This window comes from Haplochromis burtoni, unplaced genomic scaffold (genome assembly GCF_018398535.1).
Source record: "Haplochromis burtoni strain Fernald_Lab_line unplaced genomic scaffold, NCSU_Asbu1 Contig_531, whole genome shotgun sequence".
Taxonomy (NCBI): Eukaryota; Metazoa; Chordata; class Actinopteri; order Cichliformes; family Cichlidae; genus Haplochromis; species Haplochromis burtoni.
Window position 1 is genome coordinate 122,072 of NW_024582892.1, and position 16,655 is coordinate 138,726.

The 16,655-nt window shown below is 41.3% G+C and overlaps 1 protein-coding gene across 1 annotated transcript; it reads right to left on the bottom strand.

Annotated features, from left to right (window-relative positions):
• Positions 1 to 4,000: 4,000 nt before the first annotated feature.
• On the bottom strand, positions 4,001 to 16,363 carry rundc3ab (RUN domain containing 3Ab). The gene is made up of 11 exons (XM_005947427.2): positions 15,979 to 16,363; positions 9,356 to 9,471; positions 9,052 to 9,179; positions 8,838 to 8,923; positions 8,664 to 8,753; positions 8,488 to 8,568; positions 8,214 to 8,379; positions 7,813 to 7,970; positions 7,534 to 7,653; positions 6,078 to 6,178; positions 4,001 to 5,993 (listed from the first exon to the last, which is right to left on the bottom strand). Exons 1-11 carry the CDS (start codon positions 16,071 to 16,073, stop codon positions 5,851 to 5,853), a joined length of 1,284 nt encoding a protein of 427 aa, XP_005947489.1. The 5' UTR covers positions 16,074 to 16,363; the 3' UTR covers positions 4,001 to 5,850.
• Positions 16,364 to 16,655: the final 292 nt, after the last annotated feature.

Below are 16,655 nucleotides of genomic sequence, written 5' to 3' on the forward strand. Positions count from 1 at the left end.
GCAGTAGTTTACATGTATTAAAGGGCCATGCTAGTGGCTTTTCTGGCCTAGCAAGTAAACATTACTTGTGTAGAAAGATCTACAGAGCACTCTCTTAATTAAGAGCAACATTCGTTTGTTATTACACCTGCTGTTGTAAAAATAAGGCCATTGATTCAAATGGCATAAAAGCTGAAAAGAAAATGCGTTGAAGTACTTAGAGTCATTGCAGCACTACTATATCTACAACTCCCAAAAAATAAAAGTAGCTCATTAATGAAAGAAATTGGCTCCAAGTGAAGTAGAAGTATAAAATAACACAAAATGGAAATAATAATGTAAAGTACGCCTATGGGAGGGCCACTGAAATGTACATAGTTGCTTCTCACTCCTCCAAATTATGTAAATTTTATTGTAGTTTTCATTATACCTTGAATAATGTCACTGCAGAGCAGCTCCACCTTCAGATGCAAAGAGAAATGAAGCGCAAACATGTAGTCATTTACACTGTAAATATAAAAAAGTAATATATATTAAAACTACTAAAGACAAAGCTGTAAGTGCTATTGGGTGGTAAGCACTGAGACAGTCAGTGGCTGATTAGTTTGGGTACAGGAACGACTGTTGCAGACTTCACACAGGTTGGGATGAGCGCTTGTGATGGCTGATCTGCACATGCTTGTTTGCACCTTCCCAGGAATCCAGTCAGGATCAGAGGCCTTCCTTGTGTTCACTGACCTGTGCCCCAGCCTCACTTGATGTTGCTGTAAGGTGACTGCCTGGGCTCTGGAGTCTGGGGAGACTGAGAGGCTGACACTGAGTGCTGTGTGAGGCCTCAAAGCCCCTGTAGCAAGTGGATGAGGTGATCTTCCACCTTCCTCTTTTATCCCGCTCTCCAGCTCAGCTCTAGCAGGATTGTACAGAGCTCTGCAACCTGATCTAACAGTCAGAGCTGCGGTCTCTGAAGACAGTCCTGAGCTTCCCTGTCATCCAGGTTTTCTGGCAGCGGTATTATTAGCACAGTACTTGATGCAGAACAGAACCGACTCCGTGTGTTCAGCTGATGTTCAAATATGTCCCAAACAGTGTGTTCAAAACAGTCCGGTAATTATGAGAGGGCTTTCTGAAGTCAGGCTTGATAGTCTTCAATAGTCTTCAGTTGTGGCTTTGTTTTTGTTTTGTTGTTGTTGGTTTTTTTTGGGGGGGGGGGGGGGGGGCATTTGCCTGAGAGGGCGTTGCAAGCAGAGGTGAAGAGAGACGTGGTCTGACTGGTCTTACTGGGGGAGGGGTATGGCTTTATATGAATGCTTGATATTTGAATTACACACTTAGTTCCTCCTACGCTGGGCGGCGCATCGGGCAGCTAGTGATATTTGAATAAACATGATCAAATGTATTTTCTGCCCTAATCAGGCAGTACACATGTAAATGAATCCAAGAAGTACTGAGCTGAGGGTTGTCTGATGCCATCAGGGTGAAGCTGCAGTCTGTTTTGCAGGAATTCCTGCTAAACCCTGGGATCAGGTGGAATGCAGACAGCAGCGACAATCACCACCGTTCGCTCTACTGGAAGAAAAAATGGCCGGTATTTAGCTGAGAGAAACTGTAGGTCAGGAGAGCCTGTCTAAGATCATGCTGTTATTTGATCGGTCATTATGCACATACATTAGAGTCATTGTTTCTGTTCCCTGAAGCTCTGATTTTCATGTTATTTTGACATATTTGTGTTCTCCTCCACTGGTTTGCTTCATTGCAGTACAACAATAAAATAATATTGCTGTAACATCCTTGATTTCCTTAATTTATCATATGTAAAAATCATAAACCTCATGCGAATTTGCTAGTTTCTTTCTTACAGCAGCACTTCTCTGGGGTCTACGCTGCATTAGCCTTTACCAATAATGTTATTTGACCAAAAAAGCAAGACTTGGCTAATTAAAGAAAACTTTCAAGAGATTGTTTTTAAATACACACAATGTAAAAAAAAAAGAAATGCACCAACACCAATGGATGAATAAACGTAGGAGAAATACAAACAAATTCCAACAGTGTGACATGGTTCGCAGAGCTCTCTCTGGTATAAAGTCCATGTTATCTGCACTAAATGAGCTAGAACATGCAAACTCCCCCCGGAGCGGTCATCTAAATATTTCATCATCAACTTCATACATTTGTTTATTTGTAGACTAATTTCCCCTTCATGCAATCCTGAGGCCCAGCTGGGTGTGTGTGCACCATCTGGGTGGACTGTGAAGTGGTTATGGGTGGTGTGGGTGCGTATGTGTGTGCGTATATGAGACAGTGTGCATTGTGGAAGATAAATATCCTGACTGTGTAAAAAGGGAGTGCCGATGGTGGGACAGAAGAAGAGGGCTGAGATAACAAAATGCCACTTTTAGAAGCCAGAGCAGTGTAAGACTCACCATCCGGCGCCCTCTGCAAAAGCTAACTGTCCTGAAACATGCGTGTCTTACACGGGACCCTGTCCCTGTGCTTAGATAACACATTTGCTTGCCGGGACACCAGAATGGGACTAAGAGGGCTTTATCACAGAAAGATGAAGCGTTAAACCATGTGTTTACAGCATGCTCATCTGTCTAGTATAAATTCCAGCAATTAATGTCACTCTCACAAAACCACCAAAGACAAAGACAAATAACTAAACACAGCGTAGCACCACCCCACAGGCATCCATTCATTTACAGCCTGGGAGTTAATTGGACAGTATGTCGACCTGGAATGCGTCTTCCACGTAATGCTTTTCCAACATTTACCAAAGGACTTCCAGCTCCTGTTTGCTCAGCTCTGTGTATTTGTCTGTGTTAATGAATAAATGAGCCTAACCTCTGACCTCATGTGAGCTATCTCAAACTAATTTAAAGAGAGGCGATGTCATGCTTCACAAAGTCAGGTCTCAAGGGGAAAACATGAGAACAAAGCGTGACCCAGGCCAAAGGGGGACGAGGGTGATGACAGGGAGGCTTCTTAGACCTTTAGTAAAATAATCAGCTGTGATATCAGCTTATGTGGAGGGAGTGTGAAAATGAAAGTACACCAATTTTTCCAATTTTAAATCAAAACAAGCCCAGATCATCACCCCTCCACCACTGTGTTTAACAGTTGGCATAAGGTGTTTGTACTGATATGCTGTGTTTGGTTTTCACTAAACGTGCCAATGTGCATTATGGTCAAACATCTCCACTTTGGTCTCATCTGTTAAAAGGAAATTGTTCTAGAAGACTTGTGGTTTGTTCAACTCTGCAAACCAGGAGAAAATGACTATTCTCTGTCCTTTATAGAAAAAAGAAGCTTTCTCCCGGAAATCCTTCCAAACAAGCCATATTTGTTCAGTCTTTTTCTAATTTAACTGTAAAGAACTTTAACATTTATCATACAAACTGAGGACAGTAGAGTGTATGTAGCTCTGTGGTTTTTTCCAGTTTCTCTGACCAAGAGGTGAATTTGTCGGCACGTCCACAGCCTGAATGCTCATGACCAGCAAATTGCAGTAGAGGTGCTCATACTTGCTGCTGATGAGTTAGTGAAGTGCAATTAATTAGCAGCCACCTACCCTCTTAATTCCTGTGGAAAGCAGGTAACTCATGAGGGTGTATTCAGTTTTTCACATTGATTTTGCATTTCAGTTGTTTACCTGTGTGTGACAGCTGGTATTGAAGGAAAACAGAGGAGGTGCCTTAATTAGAAGTTTTGTGCATATATACAAGCAACTACAGGGGGTTACAGATGTGTTTTGTGAGTCGGGATCAGGTGTGCAGGTGGAGGAACACTAACCTGTGCACCTTTGGAAGTGAAGGTGCCAAGGGCGTAGATTGATTTACCAGAGCAGCAGTGATCCACTAGCTGTTCCAACCATGGGGTATTGTTATTTGTTGTTTTTTTTTTGTTTGTTTGGTCCATCCTGGCAAGTGAGCCTGTATGGACAATGGTTGCTTCCTTTGGGATGGACCGGGCATTTTTTTGTTCTTTTTCTTTTTCTTGTTTTTGTTTGTCTGTCCATTTCTTGAATATATGCTTGCTTCCTCGTTACAAATCCTATTGATTTTATTCAGCCTGGTCTCTGTTTTTCATGGGCTACAGTAAAACTAATTAGGTGTGGAACTCATTGATGGTGTCTGATCACTTAGTGTGCTTTTGATTGGTTGCAGTGAAATGGTCATTGGTCTGTTGTTGAGATTGGGGAGCGACTGACTGTGAAAAAAAGATTTGTTTTTCTTAATTTTCATTGAAAAAAGTTTTTTGTTATTGCTAGTAACCTGCTGTGGGTTTAACATGAGGTTGTATATACCCAATTTTAAGACCTGCTAAGGACCAGATTCTTTTTTATGATATGTACGTTCTTTTCCCCCATTTGTGTCTGAGTATTAAAACAACCCATTATGCCAAAATCAACATGTCACTGGATAGGTGTAGTCTAAGTGCAGTCAGATCATGGACAATATGTGCAGGAAAGTCTAGGTAACACGATATCATGATGTCCAAATTTTATCAGAGATCAGATTTGTCAACCTTATGGTGCTACAAAATATTTGGGAGAACTCAGAAGCTAAAAGAACAATTCATGCAAAAGTACTTAGTAATTATATAAATCAGGGGATAATGTACAACAGTGTGGTAGATAATCCCAGCACCTTGATTAATGTCTGTACAAAATGCTATGACAGTCCATCTAATAGATTATAGATTCTTCACTCGCCATTTAAAACTCTGACCTGCTGGTGGCGCAACAGAAAGCATCCCTGAGGATTAGCTGTAGTGCTTAGAGGAACTATTCTCATAGGATAGGAACTGAGCGATTTCAGCCTGGATCGAAGCGGTAGATATGCTGATGGTATATCCATTAAATACATAAGCACATTTAATGTTTCAAAAAAAGGCAGTTTTATTGCAGTTTTAAACGTTTCCCAACTCTCAAAAACGCCGCATTAAAAAGCAATTTACACATGTGTGACTGACACAGGTGAGTATGTCGTGGACGTAACTGTAACAGAAAAGGAAAGCTCACAGAAAGAAAAAAAATGGCATACGCATGTTGCACATTCACTATTTCTCTCCTGCTCAAACTATTCTATCAAGCTAGGTTTGTAGAAAAAGACAAGGACAACACTCATTCTGCATAGTCACAATAAACTCTGCGTTTGTATGCAACAGATTTCTGTTTTTTTTTAATGTTCACACTGTGGCATCTCTGTAGCCTGTGTGTCTAACCTAGCGTATGATTGAATAAGGTCTAAACTGTCATTGATTTTAATATCATAAAGTAGCTTCTGTTATTTATTTTTTTAAATAATCTTCATCATAAACCATCTGACTCGCCACATTAAAAGCTTCTGTTCTAAAATCTTTTCATGCTCCTGTAACAGTATATAATAGGGCTGTTTCTCCATAAGGATATAGCAGCTCACCCATCTTGTGAGTGTTATTCAACAGGCAGAGTAAGATAGGCTGACAGATCGATAAGACACAGACAAAAGGACAGCGACACACAGAACGACCCTACAGCGAGCTTCGATGAAGGTGACCGGTTCAGATGGGTGACTGTAAGTGAAGGAGGGTCAGACTTAAACCAGCTGCTTTACAGTGCAGGAGGCTTAATGATGTCACGACAATGAAAGGCAATGACGCTGTAGGAGGCCATGAGGCAGTGCGGCAGCTTGCTCCTGTATCTTGGCTGCACAAGCCCAGAGAGCGTGCAGGCTGCTCTTCCACAACAGGTGTAAGCTGAGAGAGTGCTGGGTTTTAAAAGTAAAGGGACTCAAGTCTGTCAAGCATCTGTCCGCCCACCGAGAACAGTCGTTTTATTTTCACGCCGGAGCGTCTTAATGTTTCTTGGCAGTGTTTCTTTGGTGCCCCCTAGCTGGGAGAGAGGGCAGGACTGTTCTCTGTGCTGATGTTGACCAGGCACTCGCTGGACTTCAGGCTAGTCAGAGATTTGCAGCTTGGGAAGGACGCCAAGGACCCACACAGGCCCATCATGGAGGGGGTGTAGTCCTTTTCTGGGAGGGTGGGACAAACATATAACGGGAGGGTCAGTTTAACTGTACACACATGTTTAATCGCTTGTGTGTCTGAGTTGTCACCTGTGCACCAGGCCCTCCCATTCTGTTTCTCATGAGTCCTCTGAGAGTCAGAATCCAGGCTGACCTCCACTGACAGCAGCTCTGTGCTTGGAAAACTCCTCCTGAAAGAGAAAACAAGGCAAATATTTATATATGGCTCAAACCAGGTTCAAATTTTGAATTAAAAAATTAAAATGTTTTCTATACAGGTTTACATGGACATAACTACGCCATTTGATTTTTGCTTGTGATTTACACAAACTGCTAAGTGCTGTCTGATCTTTGATTGAACAATATTATACACCCACCAGCCACTTCATTAGGTGCACTGCTAATCAACACAATTATTTTATAAACCAGTCAAATGGCAGCAAGTGAGTGCAATTAAGCATGTACACATGATCAAAACAATGTGCTGAAGTTCAAACTGAGAATAAGAATGAGGAAGAAAGGTGATTTAAATTACTTTGAACGTCTCCAGAGGTTGATTCTGTTCATCTGGACGTAGCGTTTTCAGTGGGAGAAACGTTTCGTCACTCATAAAGTGACTTCTTCAGTCTCAGCTGACTGCAGGTTTCCCCAATCTTATAAAGAGTACATTTGCATAATGACTGAAACCAGCCCACTAAGGGAACAATGGGCTGGGAGGTCAAACTTTGAACGTGGCACACCTGATGCCAGAGTATTTCAGAAACTGCTGATCTGCTGGGATTTCCCCACACAACTGATGATATATACCACAATATAGTGCATTTTCTGTAAATTTAGTGAATAGTTTATATAATCTGTCCATCAAGAGTACTATTTATTTTTCACATTTAAATCAAATAATTAAAAATGAAATAAATATGGGCCGTACGCAGTGTTATCCAATAGCGATACTAACTAGATGACCTCAGAGTCACGCAAGAGCTTCCCTGAGGCCACCGGGTATCACTGCTGTTCCTGTATGGAAACCAGCCTGTCTGCAAACATCTACTGCAGAGTGTCCAGTCTCGGAGGAAGCGCACCGTTAAGCGCATACAGGAATGTTGTTCGGCTCGTCCACGTATCTGTTGTTGCAGCTACAAAAGTAGCTGCCTGTTTAGGAATGAGCTCCTCGATTTGTTTTGGTTAGTCCTTCTGTGTTGCCATGGTGACTATTGCAAACCGTCAATTAAAACAAATAAACGATAGCCTATAACATGGAACGATAGACGTTTGAATATCGTCCTCTGATGTCTTTCCTCATCTGTAGAGTTTAGGAGAATGGTCTGAAAAAGTGAACAACGTGTCTAACCTTGAAGCAGATGGACTTTTTGATTCCATGCTGTGAAGAACTGAAGCAGTTCTGAAGACAAAAGGAAGTCCCAGCCAGTACTAGCAAGGTGTAACTTAAAAATGCGACTGGCTGGTGTATATTATTGTTATTACAGCGTTTGTGCATATTGTCAAATTGCAACAACGAGACAAAGTAACCATGCTGCCTGTAGCAAACCTGCGAAACAGCTTCAAGTCCTCTTGGCTGTCGAACGGCTCGAGCGTTGGCCACTGGTTGACGAGTGGGATTGAGAGGTTTTTCGCCAAGTGGTTGGAGTCACACGGAATCAAGCTTGTCCTGAGACATGTGAGGGTAAAACATAAGTCCCAACAATAGAACCACTGAAAAGCAAACACAGTCCACTGTACTCTGCAGTGAAGAGTGTTCATCAGTTAAGCTGGCATTGTGTTAAAGCTATTTGCTTAAACATGCTAGCCATCTGTGAGTTTCACTCACAGTTGCTCCTGAAGCTCCAAGACAATGGCCTCTAGTTCCCTTTTCTCCTGTTGGCTCTGGGTCTGCAGCTCCTCCAGCCGGGCCTTTAGCCTCTTGTTCTCCATCTCTGTGTTCTTCAGCTGTGACTCACGCAGACGCACAAGCTCCTCCAGGTAACCCTGACAACACACATTCAGACTGAGCCAAAATTTAAAAAACACATTCACCCTCGGATACTCATATTAGACATCAACCATCTGTGAACGGTCATAGTAATGTAGAAACGATTCCGCAGTATAATCTTTGTTATTAACTGACAGATTAATAGAGTCATGAAACGATGAACGTATTTATCTGCATTTATTAACCTTAGATTTAGATCAAACAACAGCGATAGAAACACATCATGTCTGTCCGCCCACCTTTTGTGCATTGACAATCTTGAACCTCTGCTCCATCTTGCGACACTTTGTGCTCCAGCTCTCCTCGTCTGTGACCAGGGGGATGTAAGGATGTTCAGGGACGCTGTCGTCACTCGCGCTGCTGTCAACACTCTGCCGATCATCGTCATCGCTCAGGTAATCATAGCTGTGACACAAGCAGCCAGTATCAGTATCTTATTGACTTTGAATGGGCTGTGCAATGGTGTTTCTGTAACTTTCAAAGTGTCTCTGAAATACATGAAGGTTGGTGTACCTTTGTGTAAATTTCAAGTATGGAGTATAGTCAATCACTGCAGGAGATTTCCCATCCAGGGCCTCCCCTTTTAAACAGAAGCTGAGGGAGACAAACCAATCAGAAATTAGAAACTTTATACATGCATAAGGATTTTAAAAGTATCAGTCTGATATCTAAAAGTCAGGACGCCCCACCTAAAGTCTATAGCTCCAAGACCTATTAGCATCCCTGTTAGCACTGTAGCTTCTTCTCTTAACATGATGGCTCCCTCTGCATAGAACCTCCTAAAGCACAAAGACAAGTGCAGTTAGGTGGGAACATGTTTGTACGAGGATCAAGTGATTTTTATTATATAGAGAGGTGCTAACTTGGTTGTCCTGCTGTCCCTCAGAGCAGTGGCGATGTATTCAGATAGCCTCTTCTCCATCAGAGCTACTCTCATCCAGGCTCGGCCCTGAAAGGAACACCAAAGCTAAAGAAATTAGTCTGGAGAGTCACAAAAATGACTTCTAAATTAGTCCCAATAAATCTACATATTCTTATTTATTTGTAATTTTTTTTGTCATCGTATGCTGGTCTTGCCTTGGCTCGTGAGGTGCTGATGTTTTCCATGCTCTCAATGCTGCTAATGCAGCTGTTGGGGACTTTAGCACAAGCCAGGCGGATATAGTCCCAGTAACTCCTCTGACCATCGAACCAGCTACTAGAGCCTGACACAACAAGCATGTGAAGTGTTACACTACACATATATTACTGCGAATAATAAAACAACATGGTTCTGCTTGCCGAAGCTGCTAAACAGGACAGAAAAGTTTCAGTAAACACTGTAAGAGCCTTGATTCAACAGGACGTTAAGCCCCAGTATGTTATCTCCTCAGTTTAGTACCTTTGAAACGGTGGCTGAGGATGTGTTCAAGGATGGCGGCGAAATTGACAAACTCTTCTGATGAATCATCGATGGGCTCGGCCGTGTATTTCTCCAGCAGGGTCTTAACTGAAAACCTGTGTGTGGTGGAGAGGAGCGAGGAGAGCACTTATTCGAGCACTTATTCAAGCATAGAGGGAAAAGATTAGTCAGGAAAAACGCTGATGGGTTACCGCTGTCTTCGTTTCAGTTTACAGTAGGCAGAACATGTCGTACATCAAACTATTGCTAAACATTTGTGAATCACACTTGATAAACCACACAAGTCTGTTTAAGGATGCAGTCGCGAAAGAACACAGTGTTCTGCCACTGTGATACATTTAGTTAGCTCTTAGGTTTAACCCTAAAAAACAGACTGAACATTTTTTAATGAGTACAATTAGAAAGACTATTCATTTTCTTACATGATTTCTAATATCATAAAAACACAAATTACAGGAATATGCACAGATTTAAAGAATGTACATGAGCAGATTATGTACAGTATTGCGCTCTACGTTTATTTTTCTGTGTTCAAAAATTTGTGATGGCTGTTCCAGATGACACGGGATGGATCCTTGGATCAGTGTAGAGAAAACAGGAGATGATAAGACTGTGGAATCGCTCTATCTTCTGCCAAATTGCTTGCTTAATTTGGCAGAATATAGAGTAAATAGTAAGCACTGAAAAATCACACAATTCTCCCCAGACTACAGAGCTCTGTGCTGTTTTTATAGGAAGCTGAACTCTTGTCTCTGTATGATAACAATTTAATGTGTAAGAAAGTTACTTTCTATATTTGAAGAAAAATGGTTAAATATATATGTTGTTATGTGAATTTTTGGATCCGGTGTCATAAATGTGATGTACTTGTGTGATCAGTGAATGGTAAAATGGCAACAATGGGAACATTTTAAGACTCTGATCTCGGTGTCAGACTGACCTTACTGAACAAAATACTCCACGTTGTCCTATTCTGTCAACACGTAATCTTTCAGATATACCACAAGCTAATGTACAAGTTAGGTTTTGTACACAAGGGTCTAAATGTATTCTGTGACCATGGCAGATAAGAGAGATAACTTGTCTCCATAAATATCCTAGGTTTCCTTGTTCAAAACTCATGCTGTAATCTGTACTGTACAATTAACAAAGGTCAATGAAACTCATAAAAGCAAAATATCTGGGTGGTGTTAGCTTGTTAGGGCAGGGCATAAAGTAATTATGTATGATACAGCTTAATAATAGTTTATTTTTACAGCACTTATCAAAACTAGAGTTACAGAGTACTTCCCAGAAACACAGAATAACAGAACAAACAAGGAGGAGATTATACAAAACAATGAACATATCAGCGGACACTGTACTGGTCCGTAGTGGTGAAAAGAGAGCTGAGCGTAAAAAAGAAGCTCTCGATTTACTGGTCGACCTATGTCCCCACCCTCACCTGGTCATGACCTCTGGGTAGTGACCGAAAGAATGAGATCACAGATAAAAGTTGTGGAAATGAGCTTTCACTGAAGGGTGGTTGCCCTCTTCCTTAGAGATAGGGTGAGAAGTTTAGCCATCTGGGACGGGTAAACCTGCTACTCCTCCACATCAAAAGGAGCCAGTGTAGGTGTAGGCATCTGACAAGGATGCTTCCTGGGTGCCTCCAAGGTGAGGTGTTCTGGGCATGTCCCACCAGGAGGAGACCCTGGGGTAGATATGCTAGAGAGATTACATCTCTTGGCTGGCCTGGGAACGCCTTGGTGTTCTACTAGACAAGCTAGAGGAGGTGGCCGGGAAGAGGGAGGTCCAGGCTTCTCTGCTTAATTTGCTGGCCCTGCAACCCGGCCCCGGATAAGTGGAAGAAAATGGATAGATCGATGGATGGAATTTACATATCAATTAAAACACAAGACTTAAATGTAACATCAAAATAAAATAAGGTGAATCTTAAAAGAAGACACTAATGAGGTGAGCTGAATTCTCTCAGGCAGGTCATTCCACAATCGAGGAGCCCCAACAGCAAACATTCAAACGCTCAATCGACTTGTGTCTTTACATGTGAGGTGGGAACTGTTAATGGGTTTCAGACCAAGGATCTCAGCTGAGCACTGGTTGGTAGAAGAACTGCAGTTTGACTGTATATTTTGATGCTGGGCAATGAAGGACTTTAAATGTAATAAGTAAAATCTTAAAATCAATTCCTAGAGAAATGCACAGCCAGTGTAGAGTCATCAACACTGGGGTAAGATGTGTTCAGTTTTCAAGGTTCTGGTAACAATCTGGCAGCTGATTTTGCATAGTCTGAAGTCTATTTCATGCTTTCTGATTGATATCTGTTAAAAGACCAGTACAGTAGTCTAACAAAGAGGAAATAAAAGCATAAAAAGCAAAATAGTCAGAGTGTCACTAAAACTCAATATTGATCGAATTCCCGCAATATTCCTTAGGTTATAGTATCAGGACTGCGTCATCAATCAATCAACCATTACTAATCTGATTTCCCATAATTATAATCAGGGTTAGAGCACAGAGTTCAACTATTTGAAATTGTACAAGCGTATCTCCATCCCATTTGAGTGTGGATGTAATTATGTGATCTCTGACAATGTACCTTCCATTTCCTGCAGAGTCTCATTTCTACACTTCAGTCTGATGTCATCCTTTTACTGTGAGGAATATGTTCATCGAGCACTTTCAGGAAACTCCAACAACTTCCTTTGTACTAGATAATTTCAGCTGATGACATAAGTCTCCCGTAATACATTCCTGACTTCCAGGATCTTCCTGTGAAAACCCTTTAACTTTTGTGTGTGTTGAAGATTTGTACAAATAAAATTAGTTCAGAGAGACATAACTCAATAATGATAATAATCATAAATCATTTGGCAAGATTTTATCCATAATTTCATAAATATCATACTTTTAAATTTTGGCTGTAAATCTTGATAACTGTGGTGACGTATGGGGAAAACTTTTAGCTGAGTCACTGGTCACTTATCCGCGTCATCTAGTCTCCATGGCATGCAACTACTTTAATCCACTTTACCCTATTATCCTGTTTTAATTTTGATTCTTGTACATTGAGCTTGTTTCTTATTTCATTACACTGTAAAAACAAAGACTTTGGAGAAAATAGAGGGTTATTAAAACTCAAGGGAACAAGATATTACAGATATTAGCAAGCTGCTTTTTGTTGCTAATGCTAATTAGCATTAACAATATTAATAACATCAACTAGCATTAGCATAACAGTAGCTGTGTCCCAACTCCTAGGCCACAGCCTTCAAAGAACCCGGCCATCATGGTCTACGTGGGCCGGGTCCTTCGAAGTCTGAGTGCGAGGCTGTGAAATGGGACGGATTTGCGTCACCAGCTGTCTCGGTGGAGTTGAATAAACTCAGCTGTCTGCTCCTTGCTCCCTCAAATATAACAGAACATTGGAGTAAATTCTCAACCATCTCACGTTTCTGTTTAATCAGTTTTCTGTTTGACGTTTATTCAGCTGCATGAAAAGTATAACTTTAATCTCAGCCAAAACGATTTACTAAGGAACAAATAAAACACTGAAAAAAGCCAAACAATAGTATTTTTACATTATCTAAGTGACTTATATGTTTAACCTGAGTAGCGAAAGACCACGCAGGGTCTGAAAATGTGGCGGGAGTTCGGTGTTCTCGACGGCTCTAGTGGGTAACAGACATCTGTGAAAACGTCAGAGCCCTTTTGCAAATATGTGATGTCTTGATAAACCGAGCAGATATTTGAAGTTTACACAGCTACATTCTTGCCTGAAAATATCTTAAAAGTTTATTTTGTGACCCAGAAAGAGTAATATTAAAACTAAGCCGCCATTGTTGGAAACTAGAATTGGCTGGGCTGCGCTATGAATTCTGGGATAGGTTGGGCCACGAAGGATACACCTGACCCATCCTTCATATCCAGGAAAATGAAGGACGGATTTCGGGGCCTCATTTGGAGCGGCCCTTGAATTGGGACAGCCCTCATCGCCTGGCTGTGACGTAATCGGCCTTCAATACACAGACGATCCAGCAACGCACACGAGAAAACACAGGGCTTAAATACACACAGGGCAATCAGGGAATGGGAGACAGGAGGGAGACACAGCTGGGATTAATTAGACATAACAAGACAAGGGGAAGCGAAACTAGAAACACTGAGAAGAGACATGGACCTTCACAATAAAACAGGAAAGACACCGATAAATCTCTAAACAGGCAAACCTAACAGACTAGGAGACAGAACATAGGAACTTGAAACATGGAACAGGAGAGCACAGAGGACACACAACACTAGGGATAATCACAAACAACCCAAAATAAACAAAACCACAGAATATTAATAAATTTAAACATAAACAAGGAGTCCACAGACTCCGGACCATGACACAAACAGCATAAGTTTGTGATACCAGGAAATGAGTATTTCACATCGCTGTGGACGTATTTCCAGCATCAAAGGTCTGTTTAAGGTCATGCCAAAGCATCTCAAATTTAAGTCTGGATTATTTTAGACCACTCCAAAAACCTCCTTTTTTTCTTCTTGTTTTGTTTTGTTTTGTTTTTGAGTCATTCAGACATTCTCTTTCAGGATTTTCTGGTAGAGAGCAGAATTCATGGTTCCATCAATTACAGCAAGCCTGAAGCAGCAAAGCAGCCCCAGACCATCACGCTACCACCACCATGCTTGGCTCTTGTTACGATGTACTCTTTTCATGAAAGGCTATGTTAGTTTCACAGCAGATGTAACAGGACCCAAACCTTCCAAAAAGTTAAACTTGTATCTCACAGAATGTTTCCACAAAAGTCTTGGGGATCATCAAGATGTTTTGTGAGACGAGCCTTAGTTTTGGTTTCTCATTGAACTCTCCCATGGATGCCATGTTTGCCCTGTCGCTCTTTTATTGTTGAATCATAAACTCTGACCTAAACTGGAGCAAGTGAGACCTGAAGTTCTTTAGCTGTTGTTCTGGGTTCTTTTGTGACCTGACATTGACTTTGTTTCTGATCTGTTCATGAGTTTCTTTAGATTGTGGCAAGATTGCTTTTTGACGTCTTTTGGCCTGCTTCCATTTGTCAGACAGGTTTATGTTTATATTTAGGTTATTTCTTGATTCACCATGTCATGCAGTAATCAGACCTTGCAATGGTGAGCGAAACTGAACTCAGCTTTCCAAAAAATGTGGATAATCACAGTAAATGCATGATTTAACCAGCTTCACAATTACACTTTCACATAGGGCTAAGCTATGTCCTGAAAATTGACAGCATTTTTTTCCCTTAATAAAAGGAAATCATCATTCAGAATTTCACTTTGTATTTTTTAAGTTATCTTTGTCTAATATTAAAAAAAAAGAGAAAAGAAATCAGGAAGTAGTGAAATATTTTTCCCAGCACTGTGCATTTGTGGGTGTATATTTTCAGCAATATACACCCACAAATGATATAAAAGTTCACAGGCAAAGAATTTTCAGTTTATTTTAAGCACCATTATTTCTTCAGCAGTGACCACTAAATGTTTTCCTGGACACTAAATAATTCAGCAGGACTATTTTCTACAAGAACACCTGTCAAATACTATTTGTCCAGTGACGGTAAGATATGCAGTGAGCCGTGAGAAGGAAATTAACCATCTCCTGTAAACAGAGAGAAAATATTATGGCTAAATACTGGTCATGTTTTGCAGAGTCACCATCTTTATGTTTTACTGGCCACGTTCACATCTATAAACAATGCTTATCTTATCACAAGCCACTGAGGCAAGTGATTTCACTCCCCATTGTTCCAAAGGCAACAATGCTTCATTCAGCTGCATCAACTGGATAATAAATGGCTGACTATCCTCAAAACGAGCACAATCCCTGCATTTCCTGTGTATTACAAACAGCAGGGCGGGGACCTGACCTAGATTCACCTGTCACTGGCTCACAGAGGTCCTGCTTACTTTTTTTTTTTTTAAACCTTTTTTTACTGACTTTAATGCTCTCAATTTACATATAAGAAGCTGCAATATGCAGTGGAGCTGAAGTGAGCTAACACTCCTATGTCCACCGTGGCAACTGACCCCTTTTAGATTATATAAAATATTTTATGCATTGGGAAAATCCAAATTTAAGTCACAGCAGCTTTAAATGTGCTGTGGGCTGTGGATGTCTATCTACGTTGAAGCTGATGCATGACTGAGCTGAATGATAGCACAACTACTGCTGGATGAAGTGGAAGCATGCCTGCTGACTTACAGGCTAAATGCTCTGTCCTTTTACATAAGCATAATCGTTAGAGATCATTATGTGCCTGCACCGTCAGGTCAGTGTTTAAGCCTACTGAAGAACAAATCTCTATCCAAAATCACAAAATCCAAGCAGGACTTTATGTAAAGATCTTATACTGCCATCCTGCCTTAAGTCCCTAGGGTGCCAGCTAGTCCTTGCTCCAGGAAGGGTGTCGTCATAGCGACCACACCATCAGCACTGGGATAAAAATTGCACTGACAAAGATAAAAGTCACATAGAGATGCCACTGTCTGATGCAGCACTGAGGGCATTAAAAATGTCCATTACCATATACAACATAAGGCGTGTTGGATAATGCACTCACCTGCAGACCGTGAGGAGGTTTTTCCTCTCCACCGCGAGGTTCCGAGTCGATGCTTTTTTCGAGACATCTCCCATGGCCATCGCTGCCTGCTCCATCCAGGAGGAGGCAGCCCTGGAAGCAAACGACCCCTCCCTGTGGGCCACCGGCCCTCCTCATTCACTTGTGGATGCCGGAGAGGATGCTGGCGGCCCGCGTCAAAGCCGCTGACAGACAGCGGCGGCACTTTGTGAGACGACGGAGGAAACTGCTCGACACATTAGACACACCAGAGCGCGCGGAGCGTGGGCTTTGTTTTTATGTTTACTTCTGTGACCTGCTCACGGGACTGAATTGTGTCTGCTCGAGCCCCCTCTTTCTGTCTCCGCCCACTTTTCTGACTTCATCATGCCGTCAATCGATCGTTTCGTGTCGTGCGGACCGAATTACGTCACCGGCTCCAGCGACACGCAGTTTCTTTGAGAGCTTAATATAATATATAAAGACCAGGGATTATTTATTTGTTTGTTTGTTTGGTTTTGTGCTTACAAATTTATATTTTACAAAAAAACCCTAAAATAGACATTTAATATTTAATATTTATATTTGCAATATATGTAGCCTATTGTTCAAAATCCTCATCATTTTTATCTCTTTAAGATAGCAAATGCTCTATCTCAATTTTGGAAATTTCATTTGCT

Coding starts and splice junctions, on each gene's coding strand:
- rundc3ab (XM_005947427.2), bottom strand. CDS start 16,073: ATGGAGCAGGCAGCGATGGCCATGGGAGATGTCTCGAAAAAAGCATCG. Junction 9,180..9,355: donor CCTCAGCCACCGTTTCAAAG/GTACTAAACTGA, acceptor TTGTTGTGTCAG/GCTCTAGTAGCTGGTTCGAT. Junction 7,654..7,812: donor TTGGAGCTTCAGGAGCAACT/GTGAGTGAAACT, acceptor CACATGTCTCAG/GACAAGCTTGATTCCGTGTG.